The 23,869-nt window shown below is 50.8% G+C and overlaps 1 protein-coding gene across 2 annotated transcripts in view; it reads right to left on the bottom strand.

The window, feature by feature from the left end:
• The window catches only part of ZNF423 (zinc finger protein 423), a 399,039-nt gene that overhangs the window by 94,147 nt on the left and 281,023 nt on the right, over positions 1-23,869 (bottom strand). For both annotated transcript variants that reach the window (XM_058674445.1, XM_058674443.1), the window contains exon 5: positions 21,233-21,317. In XM_058674445.1, coding sequence (XP_058530428.1) covers positions 21,233-21,317 — 85 coding nt within the window. The remainder of the gene's footprint in view (positions 1-21,232; positions 21,318-23,869) is intronic.

Here is a 23,869-nt window from a genome sequence, read left to right as displayed (position 1 = left end):
TTCCAAACCAACCCCAGGCGTCTAGAATCTGGGTCAGGCAGACCACATTCTGGCATCTTCTTGGTCTCAGTTTTCGAAGCAGAGAAGTGACAGGAGAGATGCCCCTGGGGCCTGGAAATGGGGCTTCAGGAGGCCTGCCTCTACCTCCTCCTGTCCCTAGAGAGGAGGCAGGAAGCTGGCTGGCAGCCAGCTCGAATGACCCACCAGGCACAGGACTGACTATGGGCTTCCTTCACCCACGCGGAGCCATTAGCTCGTAATGTCTGCAAAGGCTCCCGCAGCCAAAGGCCGCAGTCCTGTAAGCTCGGGCTGTGCCCCCAAAGATACTAACTATGACTTGCCGCAATAAACCATCACTGTTTGGGAGGGGGCTCAGCTGCCTCAGCGAGGGGGCAGGTGGGGAGGTGGGGGCCCAGCTGGGCTGCAGGCGCCAGGAGAATCCGACAGTAAGTTCAGAAAGAGGGGCAAGAAAAGAAAACCGACACCACAGATTGAGGCAGCCCCACGGGGGGCCCGCGTGGGTGAGAATTTCTAGATGGGAACAAATTTCTCTCCTGAGACACTCAGGCACTTGAGTACACAGACAGGCTCGCACGAACCTCCAGAAAGGACTGACCAACATATCACAGGACACTCTGTGGGCAAGCCCTGGTGAGCCACAACCTCCCTCCCTGAGTGGGGCTGTTAAGGGTCCTCAGGTCAGCTTTACATTGGCTTCCTGTGTGAACAGGTGCAGGGTCCTTCACCTCCATGTTCCTCAGTGTGCCCTTCTATAAAATGGGGGAGGAGAATGAGAGCGCCACCTTGGAGGCTGCTTAGAGCCAGGGGCCTGCACGGCAGGGGTGCAGGCTCATCTTAGGTCACCCTCTGACCTCTGCTGTTGTTCTGTTCCGGTCCTGAGTGTTCCACAGAAGGGAGCCCCCAGTGGGGAGTGACTTGGTGAAGGGCACAAAGCACACATAGAAAGGACGGGTTGGCCTCCAGCCTCTCTAAATTTTCTCCCATGGAAGTCACCCAACAGGAAGCCCTCTCTCTAAGCAGGCTGAACCCCTAAGCCTGACTCTCCACCTTCAGGACTTCGGAGCTAAAGGTGATGCTCAGGCACCCAGAGGCACACCCCAGCCGCCCTCTTGGAGGCACTGCCCCGGCCTGACAGAGCACCCCCAGGGAGCCCAGGGCTCCCCCACACCCTAAACCCTCCGGTTCTCCTTCCTGGACACGCTTTCAGCTGATCCGGAGCCCTCATAGAGCTTTGGGTCCACTCTGCACCAACACTGAGTCCGACACACATTGGGTGCTCAACCACTGTGGGTGGGACTGAATTTCCAGGCCATAGATGCCAACCCAGCCCTGGTTCAGCTGCCTGTCTGGGACCAGAGATATCCTGTTTTCCACCTTTCTCACTAGAGGCCCTGCCAAGTCCAGTACATACTATCGCCCGAATGCCCACGGCTGGCTGTTGCTCTGTTCTCTCACATGAGTTGCCCTAAGCATGCACCATGCCCTAAGTCTCACTGCAGCAGGATCTGTGTCTGCATGCTGGAGGAAGGAGTGCTCGCCTTAGCATCTCCTGAAGGCACAAAGTACAGAGATGGGGACGGGGCATTATAATAGGGGAGAGACCAGTGGGCCAGGATGGAGGTCCACAGCCCATGGTATATCTGCAGAGGTTCAGGTGGTCCAGGTATGGGCAAGCACCCCAAAGCACCTGCCATGGGAGCAGCGGCACAAGGCAGCAGCCCTCTCCTGGTGCCAGCCACCCTGCAGAACAAGGTCCCAGGCAGAGAGCTCCAGGAGCAGGTGCAACCCACTGGCTGGAATGGACCACATTCCTTCTAGCAGCACGAAGCAGTCGCTCCTGCCGACCGAAAACCAGGTCAGAGCAAAGCAGCCCCGCTTTGCGGCAGGGGTGAGCTTGCCTCCCGGGGAAGGGCTCGGCAGAAGTCTCCAAACTGAGCACGAGAGACAAGTGGGAGCCAAGCCTCATTCCCTCAGTGGCCCCACAGCTGCCAAATTTACTGACAAACTGACCTACAAAGGAGTTTCTAGTTCGTGAGCAAACCCTGCAGTAAGCAGCAGAGCCGCCGGCGAGCAGGCAGGCACGGCCGAGAAGCAGAAGTGTTCCCCACAGCACCTGAGGGGAGCCCCGTACCTCGGTTACATGGAGAACAGAGCCCTTGAAATACCAAGGAGGAAGGGAAGATGAGAGGGGTGGCTTTGGGACCGTGGTGAGCAGAAAGGGGCCAGGCGTGACAGCACTGGTCCACTGCCTCATGGCTTTTTGGTCTCCAGTTTCTGAATCATGATCATGGTCATGGGCTGGCTTGGCAGGACCTCTGCCAGGGCGACTGTGCAGGCCGCCCAAGTGCAGAGAGGCGGCTGAACTTGTGCAGTCAACAGGCTGCACAGCCATATCCTGAAGCCTTGACTGAGTTCGGTGGTATTCCCGCCTCCACACATCAGCGACTTCCTGGCTGCAGGCTCACGGGTGCCCAAATTTAGAAGAGCCCCACGTGTGGTCTAACCTATGTCATCTTGAACTTCTTAAGAGTTTTCTTTCATAGGTGCCCCTCTTTCATTTCAGGTCCCAGAAATGACTCAGGGCCCACCAGTGGGGTGGACACGGAGGGAGGTTGGAAGATGGAATGAACCAATCATTCAATAATTCATGCAGAAAGGCTTTCAAGAAAGTACCTGGCCTCTCCCTTTCTGAATCGTCCAAGGTGTCCCTTTGTGGCTTTGCGGGGCTGGGGTAGTAACAGGCGGGCCAGCTGGATGGGCAATGCTGGGGCCTTAATGCAGGACGGAAGAAGTTGCTGCTAGCAAGGACCACTGCGGAGACCCCTAGGTGTTCTCTTGTGTTGCGTCCATGACTAAGTTGTAACAATATCTCCTAGATGTTGGCAGCAGATGAGCTGGGAAAGCAGGTCAGAGATATATACAGGCAGGCAGGACAGCCAGCAGTACACACTGACCAGGTGCCAGGCCACTCTCCACTCTCCCAGCCCAGGCCTCTGGAAGCCAAGGCCACAGGCAGATGTATTTAACCACGCCCAGCCACGCCCCTGGCTCCCTAGCAGGACAGGCCTGGTACACACCTCTCCTAACTTCGTGGTACCAGCTTGCAGGCTTTCCTGGGAAAGTCTTCCACAAAACACCAGCTTCAACCCCATGTTCTGCTTCTAGGGGGGCCCTCAGATATCTGCGTGGACGGCACAGTACCAGAGTGAGGGTGATCTAAGGGTCCCACTTCCTACTTCCAGAAAGTTCTCCCACCTCACTGCAGTCCTGCGTGCACATAAGGGACACACTGGGCTCATGCAATGGTCCGGAAACTTGGAGGGTGCATAACCACAGTCAGCCAAAACCCTGCTCCCTCTGCCCCCTTCTCTTCAGACTGACAACCCAAGATGCCAAGTCTTGCCTCCCCCTGCCCCCATGCCTGGACAACTACGGCGTGGCAGCAAGTGGTGAAGAAAGCAAGATGCTGCCCACTGTGGAACCCAGCCTGTCCAACTGCCAGGTCCACAGAGGGTGAAATCAGAGGGCAAAGGGGCAGAGGACAGGGAAGCAAAATAAACTGCCAATGAGGAAGAAAGGGAACACACTCCAAATCTGACCTGGACGTGTAGGCCCAGGGCCCCGCAGCAGCCCACTCTTTTCTCCTCTTGCCACAGCAAAGGAAGGCTCCAGAAACAAACTGGGCTTCCACTATTCCACGTCCAACTGAGATTTGGGTCAATACCAACAGGTGTGATGGAGGCCAGAAGGTCCCAAACTTCCCAGGGAAACAAATCTCAGTGGTGGGTGGGTGGGTGGGTGGGTGGGTGGAGATGCTGGTCAGCCCCTCCCCTAGAAACTTGCATTCAAGAGGCCAGTTGGGTATTTGCTGCAGCAGTTAAAACACCCGATGGAATACCCACATCCCACATCAGAGGGCCTGGATTCAAGTGCCACCATCACTCCCAATTCCAGCTTGCTGCTAATGCATATCCTAGCAGGCAAAAGATGATGCATCAAGTGGCTGGGTTCCTGCCACCACTCGTGGGGTAGACTTGGACTAAGTTCCTGCTGCCTGGTTTTTTGACTTGGCTCAGCTCCTGCCATTTGGGGAGTGAACAAACGAGAGATCTCTCTCTGTGTCCACCTGTTTGTCTCGCTGCCTTTCACATAAATAATTTTAAGATTCATTTATTTATTTGAAAGTCATAGTTAGAGAGAGAGAGAGAAATAGATCTTCCAAGTGGCCACAATGGCTAGGGCTGAGCCAGGCTGAAGGCACAAGTCAAGAGCTTCTTCCTGGTCTCCCATGTGGGTCCCAGGGGTCCAAGTACTTGGGCCATCTTCCACTGCCTTTCCCAGGCCATTAGTGAGGAGCTGGATTGTAAGTAGAGTAGCCAGGACTCAAACCAGCACCCATATGGGATACCAGCATCATAGGCAACAGTTTTTATCCGCTATGTCATAACACCGGCCCATAAATAAATATCTTTAAAGGCCAATTAAGGACTTAGTTTGTTGAATGAGTAGATGAGTGAGCTAATGCATGCCAAGAATGCATTCAGTACATATTCAATACATGGGGAGGCCTGATTTCTATATGAGCCTCATCTTCCAGAGGAGCAGAATGGATCACTTAGTCCAGAAGCTTCCAGCTTTTGGCTTCATAGGGCATGAAAAGCCTCCTTCAATACTGATCTTCAGCAAGCCCCTCCTCTTCCTTCGAGTCCCCAAACACATCCTCCAACACCAAGACACTGTGGAACCCAGGGTCCACCCTGAAAGGAGAGGGCGTGTGAGACAGCACACGAGTGCTTCCCCGGGAGAACGAAAATACCACCTCCATAAACACAGCCCTCTGACATCTGGGGGCTGGCACCTGCCAACGCCCACCTGGCTCCTTCATCAGCCGCCAGGAAAACAGAGCTGACGGACAGGTGTCAGGTTCCAGCTGGCTGCTGAGCCCCACCTTCCAGGAAGGAAAAGCAAGGGCCTGTAACAAGTCTCCTACAGGAAAGGTTTCCTCAGACCTCACCCACTGTGAAGAGAAACTGAAAAACAGCAGCAGAATGGGTAGTCCAGCATGGGTGGCACCTCTGTGTGAGGAATCCAGCGGGGTGGAGGACGCTGGCCACAGCAGGGCACAGGTCCTCTATAGTGCAGTCAGAGCTGCTCATTGTCAGCAAAAACCAAGCTACAGGTGCACAGCGGGTCAAGCAGCTGCCCATGATACTGGCATCCCATTTAAGCACTGATTTAAAACCCAGTTGCTCCACTTCCAATCCAGCTCCCTGTTACTGAGCCTGGGAAGACAGTGGCTCAAGTGGGGTCCCTGGACCCATGTAGGTGAACCAGAAGAAGCTCCAGGCTCAGAGCTGAGCCACCCTTGGTCATTCTGGCCATTTGTGGAGAAAGACAGCAGATGGTCTATTTCTCTCTATCTGACAATTAACTCCATTGTAAGCACAGTGAAACTCCACAACGATAGAGATCAGTAAATCTCCCACAGGAAACTTCAGGGTTCATGGATGGCCCATGGGGTGGGGGTGGAGCAACAGGCACAGGGAGGTGGAACAGGCAGGAAGGGAGTTGGTGGAGGGAGGTGGGTCTGGGGAGAAATGAGACTGATTTAGCCTCATTTCTGAACTACTGCTAATGATAATATCCATGCATTTCAAATAGCTAGAAGGAAGAACAAGAAGGCTTTGCCAACAGCACACAATGGTAAGTGCTTATGGTAATGGACATGCCAATTGCTGTGATGTGCTCACCACACAAGGTAAACATCTATCCAATCAGAACACTGCATCCCAGACACATGTTCAATGATGACACAGCTATTTAAAAATTTCAAGGAATGCAGCGGCCACAGACTTCAGAACTGCTACACACAGGAAGACAAATGGTCTACTGAGTATCCACAGAGTGTACTGAGGACCAAAACTCAGATCTCTTATTAGTAGAACAACTGAAGTTTCAAGGTCTTTGCTGTGCATGTTAACCTCTGATGGGGCTGCAACCCTAAACAAGATCACAGGTGCAGGTGGCTCTTGGAAGTCAGGCTGCCCAAGGTTCCCTGCACTGCTGCAGCCCCGAAAACCAAAAGAGCAGCCAGCCAGGATACTCCTGCCCTCCCCCCAGTGACAGGCTGTTTTGGTTCCATGAAAGGAAGACTCATTTTGCTTCCTAATAGGTCCATAATTAATTCACACGTTCAACTGTGAAGTCCAGAAATATGTTTGTGTTGACAATTTGTATGTGATGCTTCAAAAACAGTCTGTCTGTTTCCATGTGCCTCACCATCTCAGAGCAGCTCTGCCTTGCAGGCACCACCCAAGTGCAATCAGACCCAGCCACCCAGGGAATGAGGGAGGGAATTGGATTGTCTGCTAAGGAGGTGGGACACAAGAGCTGTCCCCTTTGATAGGACCAAACATCAACAAGATCAGTGAAACTGTGGCCTGGCATTTCTCAACGTGACTGCTTGCTGCTCTTGGTTCCACTGACTGGAAACCATCCCACTGTCTTACAACACCAGGGAGGGGCCAATGCATCAACAGTGGGCCACACCCACCAGCACCAATAGCACCCTAGCCACACTGTCAGTGCACCTACCTGCTCTACCCAGGCAGGTGTGCTACCTCTTCTACTTCTAGGAGGATAAAATTAGGGTGGGAGAAGGAACTGAGAGGCCATGCTGGGAGCAGAGACAAGGCCTCAGCAGTGTCAGCCTCCTGAACCCCCATCCTTGCAAAGGAAGAGGAGGAAGTGAGGATATGGGAATGGGGAGAGCAGCCTGGAAACAGTCCTGATCCCAGGTCTGCGCTCCCAACTCTGAAAGCCCACTGCAATTTCCCCAGAGACCCTGGGACCAAACGTGCGAGCACAGAAGCTGCTGTGCAACAGAAATGTTTCCCAACGTCCAGGAAACTCATGGGTGCCTGCATAGCTTCCAGATTATTCCTCTAGTCCTCTGGCTAAGCACAGCTACAAACTCAGAGAATTATAGATGAAATAAGTGATTCTGAAGTTAGAAGGCAGAGCAGATGGAAACCTCAGGACTCATATAGTGACCCAAGAGCGAGAACCCTGGGTATGCTTCTTGCCTCATGTTTCCCAGGCTTGGGAGCTACATATGCTGGCAAGCCAGAAACACCAACAAGGATTTATTTTTTAAAAAGTCCTCCCCAAATGCATATTCTAACTAGCTAAAGGAACAGAGAGGGTTTTGCCTGGCAAGACATAAAAATATTTACACAATAACAGCTAGCCACACACTCAAAAAGTGTTCCGATTTCAGCAAAGACTAAGCGAAGAGTCCTCTTACAGTAACAAGTAAGAAAGAAGCACTCAATGCACCCTCATAGGGAGCCACTATGTCCACTCCTACTGGGTTGTAATAATACCCCCTTAGTGTGGACAGGGATCGCAGGGAGGCTGGACTCCCCACCCCCCTACCTCCACCTAGATGCAGGAATGTTCTGCTACTCATCCTCCTCGCATCAACAGAGTTCAAGAGGGGATCAGGTGAGCAGCACTATCACCACCAACAGTGAGAAAGGCATCAGCAGAAACCTTGCCTGGAGAGTCTGGAATTCCATCCATTCCATCCATTCCTTGTGCAAGGTGGCAGCTGCACCCCTTGTGTGCCTGAGTGGAGCGGAAGGACTCAGCTAAAACAGAGGGTTAAATAAGACCCAGAGAGTCATTATTTACAATGGATCCACAAAATATAAGGTGTGAATCAAATTTTATCAAGCAACAGGAAGATTTCAAACAGAATAAAGTCAATTTACATATTGCCCAAATTCAAAAATGACAAAGATATTGCCAAGGACCCTAAGGAAGTCATCAGAAAAATGCTTCAGGAGTTATGAACATCTTCAAAACAAGTGGAAAAATAGAAATCTCTGGAGATAAATAGTTTGGCAAAAAAAAAAAAAAAAAAAAAAAAACAAGAAAGATGTGAAAATACTACATGGAACTTGTGAAGACAAAAAATACAATAAAATCTTCCAAAAACCTAATGGGTTCAGCAACAGAAGAGAAGAGACAGGAAAATCAGTGAGGTAGAAGATAGGACAATAAAAATTAGTCTGAACAAAGTGAGAAAAATAAACTGAAAAAAAAAAAATGAACAGAACCTAAGGAACTGTAATATTGCTACGAGCTGAGTCCCAGAGCAGACAAGACAGGACAGGTAGGAAAAAAGATTCCAAAAAATTACAGCTGAAAACTTCCTAACTTTGACAAGAGGCATAAGCCTATCCAAGAAGTGAAATGGATCTTGAAATAAGGAAATCAAAGAAATTGACACCAAGACAAACCACCATTAAACTTCTGAAAAAGAAGGACAATGAAAATCCTGCGTGGCAACATATTTCTAGAGGAAACACAATTTATGACAGCCGATTTCTCATTGGAAACTATGAAGGCAAGAAGGCAGTGGTAGACCTTCCAAGCACAAAAGAACTCCGGCTGAGAATCCTAAATCCAGTGAAAGAAACCAAGAAATTCTCAAAGAAAACCTGAGAGAACATCTTGCCAGCCGACCTATCTCAAAGGAAGTTCTCTGAACAGGAAGGAAATGATTACATTATAAACCTTGAAATATCAGGAAGAGGAACATAGGCAACATGGTAAATACACATGTTTTTCTGTCTTGAGATTTCTAAATTTTGTTTGATGGGTAAAGCACGTGTGTAACACTTTCTGACATAGCTCTAAATATACTTAGAAGAAACAGAAACAGTGAAAATAATTATAAATGGGAGAGTAAAGTGATATAGAGATAGGGTTTCTTTCTTTATATATATATTAACTTATACATATGTATAGATTTTTAAAGGCGTATTCCTTTTTATTGGAAAGGCAGATTTACAGAAAGAAGGATAGAAAGATCTTCCATCTACTGATTCACTCCCCAAATGACTGCAATGGCCGGAGCTGAGCCAATCTGAAGCCAGCAGTCAAGAGCTTCTTCCAGATTTCCCAGGTGGATGCAGAGTCCCAAGACTTTGGGCCATTCTCTGCTGCTTTTCCAGACCAGAAGCAGGGAGCTGCACGGGAAATAGAGCAGTCAGGAAACCATGGGATCCTAGCTGTGACCGCATGGGATCCCTGCACTTGGAGGTGGAGTATTAGTCAATTACACCATCATGCAAGGCCCAAGATAAGATTCTTGCACTTCACCTGATCTGGTACAATGAGGACTCCACTAGGTTTTGATATGTTGTATATATCAAGGCCTGCAGTAAACTTTTAACAGAGAAATAAAAACAATATATAAAACAAACAACAAATTCTTTAAAATGCCTAAGTAACCTTACAGGAATCCAACCGAAATCCAACAAAAAGGAACATAACCATCAGAATTCAAAAAAAACAAGATAGGCAGAATTATACCTTAAAATAAATACAAGTGAGCTAAATTCAGCAATCACAATAGAGACGGCAGGACTGGACGAGTCAGATTGATGAGAGATGGGAAATGATCCACTTGAATGTTGTGTACAAAACAGTTAAAATGGCGTTATAGACTAGTTAAAAGTAAAAGGATAAAAGAGGCTATGTCTTATCAACATCCATCAAGACAGTAGTAGCAGGGTTTATGACTGCTTCATAAAGTAGGCTACAGAGCAAAAAAAATAAAATAGTAGAGACAACAATTCTATGTCAATAAAAAAGTTAATCTATCAAAAATAAATCCTAAATGTGGATGCACTGAACACAGAGCTGCAGAAAACGTGGAACCAAAGTTAGTAGAACAGAAAGGAGATCAGACATATCCACGACAGACCTAGACTTACCCATGATATTAGTGTGACGTTTCAGAACGTCTGCCAATCACTGACAGACCTAGAGTTACCCATGATATTAGCGTGACGTTTCAGAACGTCTGCCAGTCACTGACAGACCTAGAGGGGAAAATGGATAAACACACAGAACATTACCAACCTACTAGATCAAACAGATGATTCACAGAACACAATACCCAACAACAGCAAGGCACACCTTGCTTTTGAGTGTGCAGAAAATATACACTAAAACAGATTGGAACTGGTGACAACACTGTGATACAGTGGGATAAGTCACCACTTGCAGTGGTGGGCACCAATTCATGTCCTGGCTGTTTCACTTTTGATCCAGCTCCCCGCTAAAGCACCTGTAAAGGCAGCAGAGGAGGGCCCAATGGTTAGGGCCTCTGCAACCCTGTGGAAGATCCACAAGAAGGTCTATAAAAAAATAAAACTGGAACATATTAAAAGGTGTGGGAACCAGCGAAATCAACACTAAGAGGGAAATTTATAACACCAGATTCTTAGGAAAGAGAAAAAAAATCTTAAAAAACTTCTGCCTCAAAAACTCTAAAAAGAGCAAAATAAATATAAAACAAGCAGAACAAACAATGAAGAAATTTTTAAAAAAATCTTTAAAATCATTTAACAACTATTTCCTTGAAAATATGAATGAAACTGACAAATATGTAATGTGATTTTTTTAAGAGAAAAAGCTCAAATTTCAACTAGCAGAATGAAATAGAGTACATAGCTACAGATCCTACAGACATCAAAAGGATACATAATAGGGGAATACTACCATGAAAAGACTGAATGTTTTACCCCAAGTCAGAAAGATGATGAAGACTGCCACCCTCACCACATCCACTCAGCATAGTGTGGCAGTCCCAGCCAGAGCCACAGGCAAGAAAAGGAGGCAAAAGACAGAGACAGGAAGGGAATAAATAAAATGGTCTATATTTGGAGATGATATAATTCTTATAAGAAATCTCATGAAATCCATACAAAATGGACCCATCAGTAAGTTGAACTGAGCAAAATCAAGGGGTAAAAAATGGGTATTCAAACATCAATCATACTTGTATACTTGAATACCAACAGTCAACATGTGAACACCAAATTTAAAATATAATACCATTTATAATTACCTAAAGATGAATATTTAAACATATCTATCAATACTGCAAAGGGTCAACATGCTGAGAAATGTAAAAATGATAGAAGAAATCAAAGGTGATTTAAATAATTGGAGAGGCATACCTTGTTAATGGATTGGAAGATTCAAAACAGTAAAGATGGCAATTTGCCTGAGAATCAATACACCTGTTTAACATAATTGTTATCAATAAAACCAGAATTGTGGAGACAAAATTATTACAAAATCTATATGAAAATACAAATGAATTGGAATAGCTAAAACAATTTTTTTGAAAAAGATCAACCAATAGAGGAAGATGAGTCTATTCAATTTTAAGACTTTTACAGTAATCAAGATCCCTTTATATTGACAGAGCAATTGACACACAGACCAATGGACCCAGAGACGCCACAAATATGCCCATGTGACATCGGACAAAGGTACAAAACTAATGTGCACTGGCGGGATGATCAGCAACCGGGCATCCACAGGCAGCGTAAGGGAAAAAGAACTTCAGCCTGTTTGCTTCCTTATACAGAAGTTAACTCAGAATGCATCATGGACTAAAACATGAAATAGAAATACTGTAAAACATTTAGGAAAAAAATTGGGGGATCAAGGGCTAAGCAAAGAATTCATGGGGTGGGCATCATGGCACTGTAAGTTAAATCACTACCTGGAATGTCTCATCCCTGCGAGTGCTGGTTTGAGCCCCAGCTGCTTCATTCCTAATCCAGATTCCGGTCATGTGCCTAGGAAAGCAGTAGATGATGGGCCCACGCAGGTGTGAGACTTGGGTGGAGTTCCTGGCTCTGGCCTGGCTTCAGCTGTTGCAAAGTGAGCTAGAAGATGGAAGATCTCTCTCACTCTTTCCCTTTCTCTGGAACTCTACCTTTCAAAAACAAAATTACTATTCTTAAACTTGACACTCACTAAAGGCACAATCCATAAAAGAAAAAACAGATAAACCGAAGTTCATCAACATGAAAAACTTACTCTATAAAATGACAAGCTACAGACTGGGAAAGATATGCACAAACCACATCTCTGACACAACACTAGCATATGTAAAGAACTCTCAGTAAAACAGCAAATGACTCAGAGAGAGAGTGGATGAAAAGGATGAAGAATTCTTTTTTTTTTTTTAATCTTTTTAAAAAAAATTTGTTGTATTGTTGTTGGGATGAAGAATTCTTTCATCAGAGTTTAAACACAATGCAAATATTTTTCACTATAACATGTTCACCATCATTAAACCATTAGGGAAATGCAAATCCCAAACCATAAGGAGCCATCACTATTTACTTGGGAGACTGGCAGAAATACAAAGCAGCAGCAAAGCCAATGCTAGTGGAGAGATGAAAAACTGGCCACTGACGCCACACTGCCAAGTCTCTGAAGCAGACGTGCAACGGTACTTCTGGGCAATAACCCAATGCAATAGAAGTGCAAGCACCACGCCACGTGTGTAACACTCGTGGACTGTCAACACTACAGAATGGAGAAACGGTGAATGGTTAAGAGAGTGGGCACAGCCAGAGGGAAGTGGCTGTGGCTACTGCAGGGTGGTATGGGAGGTGGGATGAAAGAGGCCATGACTGCATTCTGCAGCTGTACTGGGCCCGGGTCACTCTCCTGGCTGATTGAGGCTACACTCCAGCCACGCAGGACGCTGCCGTTGGGGAAACTGGAGTACCCTAGGGAGGAGAATCACTCTGTGAATCTACGGGCGAATACACAACTCGCCTCAGAGGAGGTTAAAATCACATAAAGGGAGGTATAAAACACCAGAAGCAGGTGCAGTACACCATCGGGTGGATGTAATGGGATAGTGGGGAGGATACAGGGATGTCAGGTGAAACACAGGGTGCCCAGCTACATCTAAAGACAGAGGACCATAAACAATGCTCTGGTTAAGTTTGTCCAGGCAGACCTGCAGCCACAGTCACCCTCTGTACCCATGGGGCACGGGCTCCAGAACACACACAGACACTAGGAGCTGCTCCAGTGGCTTCCAGACCACACAGACCCTAATACAGCCTTCCTCAGATGACACGCATGACATTCCACAACATAAATGCCATAGCAAAAATTGCTGTACTGTACCACTGTATCACTTAAGGCAGAAGTAGGCAACAGTAAGGCCTGTGGTCATAGAGGGCTTATAAGTCCACTTGGGCTGGCCCTGCCGTGGCTTATAAGTCCACCATGTGTGGAAATCGATTTCCACACATCTATAGCAGGCTAGCTTTTAAGCTGATAATTTTGCATGGCCCAGGAATGATGTGATAAATATCCAAGTGACCCTGAGCTGGAAAAGGTTTCTCAGCCTTGGCTTAGGGGATAATAGGGGCAAAGAGCTTGCACGTGTTCAGTGCAGACACAACTCTGCCCGCATACCTTCACGCATGGTTGGCTGAGCCTCTGGAATCTGTTGCATCTGGGAACACACAGGGCTCGTTGTACTCATACCAAACATTTCCTTGTTGCGGATCTGAGATTCAAATGGAACTATAGCCAACCTGGACTTCTACTTAGAGACCTAGGAGGGCAGAAGGAGCCCAAGCAAGCTGGAGCCAGTGCGAACAGAGGGGAAAACTCAGCAGAGAGGTCAGATGGTGGGTGAAGGTGTACTAGAGGACCACCTGAGCGTTAAGGCCGGGCAGGGTCCCAGGTGAGGGTCCCAGGGTCCCAGGACGGGTTTTAGGAGCGCTACTGGTAACACATCCCTACATGGGGCGACCTGAGAACAATCCAGAGAACAATCCAAAGACTGGGGATCTGAGTCTCCAGGCCCTATCCCCAATGGGTTGGGGAAGTTGGGGTGGGGAGGAAGACCCAACAGCCTGACCAACCAGGGGCCTCCAAGCACCCAGGGCATCATCTAATTACCCTTAGGCAGGCCCCTTGCTTTTGTTGTCAGAACAACCAGAGACCCAAGGTCTTGTGCCATTTGCTGCTGCTTTCGCAGGCCATAATTAGGGAGCTGGATCAGAAGAGGAGAATCCAGGACTTGAACGGGCACCCATACGGGATGCCCACACCACAGGCGGAAGCCCAGCCCAAGATGCCGTGGCACCGGCCCAGCAGCAGCTTTTATGAGTCCCTGGCATGGCAGACACAGCGTGCTGGGCCCTTTCCATGTTTCCTAAATCCCTTTCACCTCCAGAAGCCCCTCAGGCAAGCAGGAAATTTCCCTCTCACCCTTCTCCTACTCCTGGTGGAGTGACAGCCAGCTCTACCTCCCTCGCTAGGCCAGACAGCCTCATCCCTAGGCCCTTCCTGCTACTAGGGAAATGCATGTTGTTCTCTGCCAGGCCTACTGACGGTGCCCTTGTGCCAGGGGAGCCCTTTCAGGCACAGAGAAAAGCAGAGCTCAGAGCCTCGAAAAAAGCAGACTGCTGAAGACTTTGCTGGAGCCCTGGAGCCAGCCATGCCTGAAGCCCGCTCCCACTGCCCACATCCCCAGACTGCTAGCCACACCAACAGCAAATCTTGTGTTGGATTCCCACTGAGAGAGTCCAAAGTGACTTCCTATTCGTGAAAGGGGCAGTTTCACAGAGGAGGCAATGAAGTGTACAAAGGTGATTGACACATAGGAGCTGGAAGCCTGCCATATAGAGCCTACAAGGATTCAATGTCAAGTTCTACTTCTAGTATGTGCACGTGCACACCCAAGCACGCATCCATATTCACGCTGACAGCAGATTGCACAAACTGTTGATGCTTAATAAAAACCAATGAAGACAAATCCCACCCAGTAACTCCAAAACATGCCACTCCCTGGCCTCGTACTCTCACGTCCAGTCAAGCTCAGAACCGACTGCATACATGACCTGGGAACCGCACAGGCAGGTCCCTTGTAGGCCAGATCAGCCTGCAAGAAGGGCTGTGATTCCCAATCTCCACTTCCTAAGCCCCAGAGACCCACAAGGAGAGAAAGCCAGCCAGCACCCCAAGCTCTGACACCTACTGAGTGCCCAGCGCAGAGGGGACCCTGGTGGTCCACCATTCCTCTAAGATGTCTTGACCAGAAGCATATACTCGAGGTAGCTACTGCTGTTCAACAACCGAATGACCACAAGGGACTTCGACAGCACAGGCTTACTGGCCCATACTGGCTTCTACTAACCCGTAGGAGCGTGGATGCAGGGGGGGACTGCATGCGGCTCCTGAACTGATCCAGGCAAGGCAGTGCCAGCCCGGTACCTCCCACAGCACCCCGACCCTACTTCCCCTCTCCTCCATTCCTTCCCTCCCTGTCTGCTCACTCTCCTGAGACTGGAAACATACTCCGCTTTCTTCCCACACAAAATGCACTATGTTCCGGGCCTCTGGGTTGCCTGCACGCCCACCCCCACTCTGCCGATCCTGCTTCTCGCCCTCTTTCCCAGTCAGGAACTGGAGAGTGAAGTCTCCTCTGACCTTCTGGCAGTCCCGGCCGCCATCCCTCCCGTGGACCACACACACCCTGCTCACACGCAGGCCGCATCCACTCTGCAGCCCCAGCCTGTCCGTGCCTTTCCACACTGCTTCAGGAAACTCTAGAAGCTCCAGCCTCGCCCAACTTCTCCCAGGACCCTCGCCCTCCTTGTCAAAGTTCCCAGATCTACTTCTCTGGCCGAAGCCTTCCTGCTGGAACGCTGCCAGCTGGACCACCGACCCTCAAATCTCCACCACATCTCCTACAAGGTCAAGTTCGAGTTTGATGAGTCTCCAGGGGTGAGGTTAAGGGCACAAGTTCTGAGTTTTTAAAAGTCCCCACCAGGAACTCCTCTAGGAAGCCCTCATAGACTTGCTGGCGTGGGCACCCCTATTAGAGTGTAGACATCACAATGAACACCCAGCCAGGCCAGCAGTTCCCCAGGGCCCATCCAGGGCTTTCACTGAACACACAGTTCCGAGGTTACCATCAGAGCGAGCTCCAGTGACAGAGACTGTGCCCTTCTTCAAAAGCATGACACACAGGAGCTTCACAAAAATGAGGAAATTCCCATGATTTAAAAATTCCGAACTCACAGCTTCTGGCAGACACATGGCTTACACTTCAAGTGAACTGATAGGACTGATTGTCAGGGAAACGGGATCCTTTTGGCTGGTTCTCTCCGCCTAGCGGACTGGGTAGGGGAAAGTGTGTGACTATGTCAGGGCTTGCAGGTTTGGCAAGAGGAAGAAAAAGCTAAGAGACAGATGCAGAAACAGAAATGCATAATGAACTGCAGCCCTGTTACTGGGAGAGCCGGGGACTCCAGCACTGGCCCTTCTGTCCGTCACGAGGGGCTCTGGTGTCACTTGCACACCCAGCACCAGTGGAAAGCTGACAGCCATGCTCAGCAATGCGCCTTTGAGCCGAAAGGAGGCAGGAGTCCCCTTCCACTTCTCCTGTGTACCTTTTGGTCTTGGGTTGTTGGAGGAGACTGGGATTTCCCTGGGGTCCCAGCCCAGACCTTCTTTTAACCGCCTGTGACACTGCCGATCAGGCCGCCTGCAGCGGGCAGGAGACCATGCAGCAGCAGTCGGGGCCCCAGGTCTGCAGGCAACATGAGGGGTGAGTCCCGCAGACCTCAAGGGTGGCCCTCCCCCTCTCCTCCTCTGTCTCGGCTTGTTTCTCTCTCCCACGTCTTTCTCTAGGCTGGCTCTCCTGTGCACATGGCCCTCCTCCCACCCTGTGAAAAGGAGGGGCTGGGGGCAGGTAGGTGAGATTTGAGGCAGGGCAGGAGGCAGAGGGGACTGATGTGTAAATGCCCCCCAACTCCTCCCCATTCTCTGCAGCCCCCACAGCAAAGACCAGCCCTTCACAGAGGGACCCAGGGAAAGGGGCCACACGACCCAGCCACAACAGCATCTAGAATGAGTAATGCCCCACGGGGACAGGCCCAGCTCTGGCCTGGCTGTCAGCCAGCGAGTTTGCACGGCTGTCCAAGGACATAGAGGGCAACTGGTCCAGGCGAGATTCCCTGAGGAGCAACCCTTCCCAGCCCTGCCCTCCTACAGCCTCCCCCAGGGGGCCCACGAGGCCCTGGATAAGGACGTGAAAGGTCCCACGGGGGCTGAGTCACTCGCTGGGGACCAACCTGGGTCATTGCAAGTTTATCATCTCAAGGACAATTTCTCAGACCCCTTCTCCAGTCATCCCCATGAGAAGGGCATGGAAAGGGCAGGCAGAGAGGCAGCGCGTTCAGCAACCAACAGGCTTCTCCCACCCCCACTTGCATCCAGGCTGTGGTCCCAGGCACCCTTAGCTGGCAGGGGAGCACGGTCAGCAGGGACATCAGCCCTCCAGAAGCCACAGGGTTGCTGCCACCTGCAGAGACATTTCCTGGGGAAGAGGGGCGGGACAGGCTGGGTCCTCAGGGCAGGAGGCCAGAGATTGGTGGGGGGGAGTGTGTTGAGTGGCATATGCGGAGGAAGCCCAGGGAAGGAGCTTCAGCCAGCTCCGATGGACTCTGCTGGAAAGATGCCCAAAGACCCTGCCCCCACCCCCAATGGCTCCCTCCCCGGCGGCAGCTGGGAGGGGCTGCTGGGAAAATGTTTCCAAGGAGACAGCCCTGAGTTCCCATAACTCCCAGGTCTCCAGGCTACAAAGCCAGGCAGAGGCCCCCACCAACAAACGGCCAGTTTACAGGACCCCAGGGAGCCCGCCAGCGGGTCGGGATCCCCCAAGGGAAGGCTGGCCTGAGACTCCCAGGTGCCCTGAGTTTATAAGAAGGCCACTAGCCTGAACAGCGCCACTTCTACCCAGAGAGTCCCCCTGGATGCAAAATAATGGAACCCTAGCCCCCTCCAGTTCCAGGGTGGTCACCACAGGCTGGGGCCATTTAGCCAGAGCAGCTGTCTAGGGGGACTTGGACCCCCCATAGATTTCCTGGGATGGCAAAGCCAACCCTCCAAACCAGCCTCCTGCGCCTGCTTCCCTTCCGTGTACACAGCAGCAACCCCCAGGCTGCTTCTTCCTCTTCTGCCCCTTCCCAGGTCAGGCTGGCTTCTGTTCTTTCCACACCTTGTTCCTCCCTGCCAACGGTGCACTCAGCTCCCAGACCCTGCAGGGCTCCCTTGTGTTAGAGTTCAAGGCTTCACTCCCCTCCCCCAAGGAGTGGGCTGGGGAGACAAATGGCACAGGAGAATAGGGGATGGGGTGCTCAGAACTTGGGAAGCTCTGCACCCCAGCTTCCCCCAACTTGCCTACTCCACCCTCTGAGTGCTCCAGGCCTCCTAAGGATGGCTGCCCTGACTATCCTAGCTAAAAGCAGAACCTCCTTCCAAAGTCCTTGTGTCCACTGACCGCCCTTCCCTTTTCCTGCCCTGACAGGTTGTTCCCCATCCCAAGGACAGCCCTGCTCCAGAAGTGCACCCCCAGGCACCTCCCGACACACCTGCTACGATCCCTCCCCATTCCAGCAGCATGAGCTCACTGCATTACACGTACCTAGCTGCCCATCAGTTTCTTGCGTGCATGGATGGCCCCGGCAGTCTTTCTTGCGCCCTGTTGTTCAGGCCCTGCAACCATCCCTCACTGCCTGGAAGACCCCAGATAAGGCACCGAGTGTTCCTGAGCTGGAGGGATGGGTTCCCTGCCTTGAAGGGGAGCAGAGAACACCTTTGGAAAGTGCCTGCTTTTGTGGGCATCCTCATGCAGCGTGACCCCCTGTGCTGCCCCAGCTGCACCATCAATGCCCTTCACAGTCTGCCACGCCCCAGGTCTGCTCCCCAGGCTTCCCTTGTAGCCCTTACCAAACAGGCACAGTGAAGACCTAGTCCATCCCCCAGATAGGGCTCCCCTCTCCCAGCTCACACAAAGATGCACAGACCTGTCACATCCACCAGTAAAGAGCGGCCCCCGCCTTCTACCTGAGGTCCCACAGCTTCGGGTTCTGCACAAAAGCCAAGGTAGAAGCAGGAAGGGAGGGGGAGAGGCGGCTTTGAAACCACCGTGGTCCAATTAGCCAGACTCGCGCCCTCCTCGCTTACAAACAGGAGTGCGCATAACCACCTGCTACAAAAGCAAACATTTTTAGATATCTTCATCTTCACCTCCCTGACACTCGCGTGAAAGGACGCTCAGCAGCCAGTGACTAACACAGGGTGGCTTCCCTTCTTATCTTGCAGCAGGGGCTCCCAAACAGAAGAACTGAAGATGCCGCCATCGCCTGGTCAGGGCGAGCTCCCTGGGCCCTGCCTGCTGAGCCTCCTGCTCACTGCTGAGGGAACCCCACCACGCACACAGCTGGGAGCCCAGTGTCTCCAGAATGAGGCTGTCCACAGGACGGGGCCAGCTGGGACAAGAGGCTCCCAAGCCACTGTGCATGGCAGCCCTCCAGCCAGGGGGCACCAGAGAGCCGGCTCGCTCGAGTTTATTAATGGCAGACGTTGGAGGCGGCACAGATGCAGCCATGGGGGCTCACATTCACTCGACCGCTTTGGGACTGCATTATCACTGTCCACCAGGGGCGAGTATCACACACCACGTAACTCAGCAATCCCACCTCTATGCCTGTGGCCCGAATACAGCAGGGAATAACAGATATCCCACTGTACCATACACATAATATGTTATTATAAACATATAATACCTGGGTAAGTGTGGCAGTGGGCTATGTTAAGCTGTCTCTTCATCCCAAATCACACCACCTGATTTGAATCCCAGTTCCTCCACTTTTGAGCCAGCTTCCTGCTGATGCACCTGAGAGGCAGCTGATGCTGGCTCACGTGCTTGGGGTTCCTGCCAATCACACAGGAGCCCTCGATGGAGTACGAGGGTCTGGGCATCAGTGTAGCCCCAGTCCTGGCTATCTCAGGCAATACGAGAAGTGATGAAAAAAGGGATGATCTCGCTCTCTCTCTCTAGCTCCTGCATTTACAATCAGGAATTGATAAACATTTAAAAGTATATATACATATATATGCAATAACAATACATTCCTATATTCCCAGTAAAATCACATATGTACCAAAAGACAAGTGCAGGAATGTTCACAGAAGCACTATCTGAAGCAACTCCATGCAGGCCTATTGAGAGCAAAACAGGTGCAGGAGTATTACACACCATTGAGACATCGCTGCCTCTAGCTCCAACTAGAGGCAGAACTGTGAAAAGCAAGCAATGCCAGACACCAGTGGGAAGAAACCTGTGTGACTCCATTGACACAAAATACAAATTAGACAAAACCAGCTTGCACTGTTAGTCACTGGGATGGCCTTCTGTGAGCAGGGGAGGCTCTGTCGGAGGCCCAGAAAGAAGCTTCTTGAATGCTGGTGTCAGTTTGCATCTTGATCTGAGCACTTCCAAATGTCACCCAGTACCTCGCTGGTGCACTGTCACCTGGCACTGGCCACACAGGTGTGAGAATTCATCAAACTCCATGCATCGGCAGATTCTGTAAATGTCACAATCAGGGGTTCGGGAAGACAGTATCCCAACGACATCCCACCGCCCCTGCCCAATGCAGGAGTGAGAACCTTTCTGCATATTTATAACATCATTTGTAGGCCATCCAAGTTACCAATCTATAAACGAGCCCACAACAGATGTGTTGAATTTCAAGTCCCACTTGTGGTTGCCTTGGCAGGGCATGACCAGGTAACTTCACGGGATTTACATGGTTCTCACAGGCCGGATGTGCCCCACTAAGCTCTGACGCAATGGGATGGGTGAAGAACAGCAGGGATGGGATGCCCAACCTGCAAGGGAATCCTTGGCACTCACTCAGACCACAGGTGATAACACATTGACCATGTAAGACTAGGAACGAGAAGCTCTCCAAAACCCTGCCTGCCAGATATAACCATGCCACCCCACGCCATGCCCCGCCCCACATCCACCAGAACAACAAGGTGGACCATACCAAGCCAGCCAGCAGGAGGAGAGGGACTCAATGGCTTGGCTGAACACCTGTGCCCAGTGTGGACCTTAAACGGCCTTGGGAAGTTCCCTTGCCAGAAGAGACAAATTTCCCAAAGCCCCAAACCACTCATCAAGGCAAAGAAGAGCCCAAGCCCTGATTTGATAGTGTGTCTGAGGAATCCACCATGTTGAGTGGGAATCTGTGCCGGGTCATGACACTAGAAAGCAAAGCACAAGTGCCTATGAGCGTTCAACAACTGGAAAATTCTCGTTGGAGAAACGAAAGGAAACAGATCCCCAAAACAGGAGAAGGCGCAGCTGTGCAACTGTGATCCGGGTGGAGCCGTGACTCTATCCGTGGTCCCCCGAAAACCAGAGCCAGGAGGGCAGGAGTCTCAGATCGCAAACCTAGGCAAGCAGGCCCGGCACACCTGAGCCAAGACGCGCACTCACCGATCATGTGATTGGCAACGTGGATCTGGATCTCTCGTTCATTCTCGAAGGTCATCTGGCACTTGATGCACTGGTATGTCTTTTTCTGTTTGGAAACCAGAAAGAGAACACTTAGAGAGCTCAGAGATTTTTCAAAAACAAAACAGCAGCAGCAGCAGAAAGTGGGGTCAGGATCAAGATTGCCCTTTCATGTCTCCCCAGGCCACTCTGCCATCCTTCCCGAGTCCAGTGCCGCCAGCCCACAGGAAGAGCAGCAGGCTCCATGCCAAGAGAGGTGCTCTTCTACCAGCCCTGGGAAAGCTGCATCATCCCGGGGACAATTTTCAAGAGTTGTAAAGAAGGCTTCCATTTTTAGGAAGACGAATCCACACACACAGGCACTCATCCATCCATCCATTACCTACAGATTTTCTCCCTCCCACTCATCTGTATACAGATCCACATCTCATGTTCTATCCATGCACCCCTCCTTTTACACCCCCATCTGCCTACCTGCTGATCCTATCTACCCACTCATCCATATACAGGTCCCCATCCACTCATCCACCCATCCACTTGCCCATTTATCCATCCATCCATTCATCTGCCCACTCAGCCATCCACTCACCCACCTGCCTGTCTTTCTAGACAGCCAACAACCTTCTCTTTCATTCACCACCCTAAGAATCACATGGTGGATGAGGGCACACTGCTCCTGCTAACTTTCATTCTTAAGTGTGGCTGAGGCATCCCTCATCTGCCCTGGGCACACACAGCCCCGGGGGACACCATGGCTTGTTTCCACATGCAGGGACTAGTCTCAACTGCCTTTAGACTGTGGGACAGAAGCATGGAGATCATCAGACACAACTAAACCTGGGTATCCTGGGTGGATTGCTGGGGAGTGGAGATGGTGCCAGGCTGGGAGAAGGATTCTGGTGTGTGAAGGGGAGAAGAGGTATTAGGACTCAAATATCTCAGTTTTTGAAGTCCATGTTGTGCTATGCTGAGTCCTGTACCCAAAAGGCTCTCCGCAAATGACACCCCTTCTCAAAGATCTCTCCCCAAAGTTCCCCCACACATATCCTAACCTGGCCCAGAGACATTCTGGGCATCCCCAGGCCTTCCCCAGCACCTGCGTGCTGAACACACTGCTGTGTCACCACCGACCGATTCCTCTGCTCCCCACTGCACCCTGAGTACCCAGAAGGCCCAGAAAGTGCTTTGTCCCCTCTTGGGACCCCATAGCAAACACAGACTAAGTGCTGCAGGGCATGTGTGGAAATGCCTGAGCTAAGATGTAGAGTAACACATGCAGAGCACTCAAGTAGGGCAGAAGGGACAGAGAGAATCCACGATGACCTAAATAGCCTGGATGGCCAGCATCTTGGCACGGGGCCTGGCCCAGAGTGAGTGCCTCATGATCACTCAACTTGTACCACTGTTAGGATCGATGCTAACAATACACTTGTTCGACAAACGAATGGACAAAGAAAAGCTGCTGCTAGGAGTTTCAGGATTCAGGGGTAAGATCCCTACTTGGACTCCAGAATGCACTCAGGACAACAGCAGAGGCCTCCCTCTCAGTGTCCCTGGAGATGCGGGGAAATCAGGAGGTTCCCTGCGCAGGCCACAAACACAGGGTGCCTGGCATGAAAAGATTTTGGAAGAACAGGTGGCCTGGGAGTGAAAGAAGGAGGACATGGGGAGATGTCCAGACCCCAGAGACCACAGGGACAGAGGAGAGGTGCAGCCCTAAGCCTCCCATTGGCTCAGACTCTGGCTCATCGGCTTCTCCCTGGCCAGAACCACTCATCCTGAATCCCAAGTGCCTCCGCCACCCACTCTCCCTGCAAGTGTTAGAGCCCTCGGGGCTGGATGGAAGGCACGGATGGAGCGAGTGACTATAGAGTGAAGCCCAGTCCCAGGAGCTCCAGGGTTAAGGGGACTCCAGGAAAGGTCTGCCTGGCCAGCCCCAACAGGAAGGGAGGGGTGGTTTGAGTTGCCACCATGGCAGGGGCAGGGCACACAGCTGCCCCCCCACAAACCTGCTTGGATGGAAGCTGAAGCCATGGCTGCCTGAGACCAGTCTAGGCGAGAGTCCGTGCTCAGAGGGGTGCAGCCATTCTTCTTAGGAGCGGGTGAATGAGGCAACTCATGGTGCTTGTTCAATAACCCACCAGAGGCAGAAAGAGGGGAAAACCCAGACACCCCTTTCCTACAGCACCAGTCCTTGGGATCGGGACAGGCACTGCCAAACAACTGGGCCCTTCCTGGTGGGGAAATGGGCCCCAGGGGAGAGCCAAGGGAAGGGCCATAAGAAGAGCTGAGTGAGTCTCCACTGCACACACACAGACATGCACCCACACACACACATGCACACGTCCACCCCCACAGTCATCCATATCACACACATGCACATAACCCACACCCTCCACACACATACACAATGCACACCACAAATGTAAGCCCATGCCACCATTCACATGCACACCCCCACACACACATGTGCAAACACACACGTGGACATAAACACCCAGACAGACGTGCTGGCACATACCTGTGCATTCATGTGTTCACCGTCACCAGCAGTGACATCAGCACAAACAACCCTGACAGACACACTCACACCAGCGCACAAAGAGCCACCTGCTCTTA

This window comes from Ochotona princeps, chromosome 16 (genome assembly GCF_030435755.1).
Source record: "Ochotona princeps isolate mOchPri1 chromosome 16, mOchPri1.hap1, whole genome shotgun sequence".
NCBI classification, from domain to species: Eukaryota; Metazoa; Chordata; class Mammalia; order Lagomorpha; family Ochotonidae; genus Ochotona; species Ochotona princeps.
Note: the sequence above shows the minus strand (reverse complement) of the source record. Positions and strands in the feature narration are given on the sequence as shown.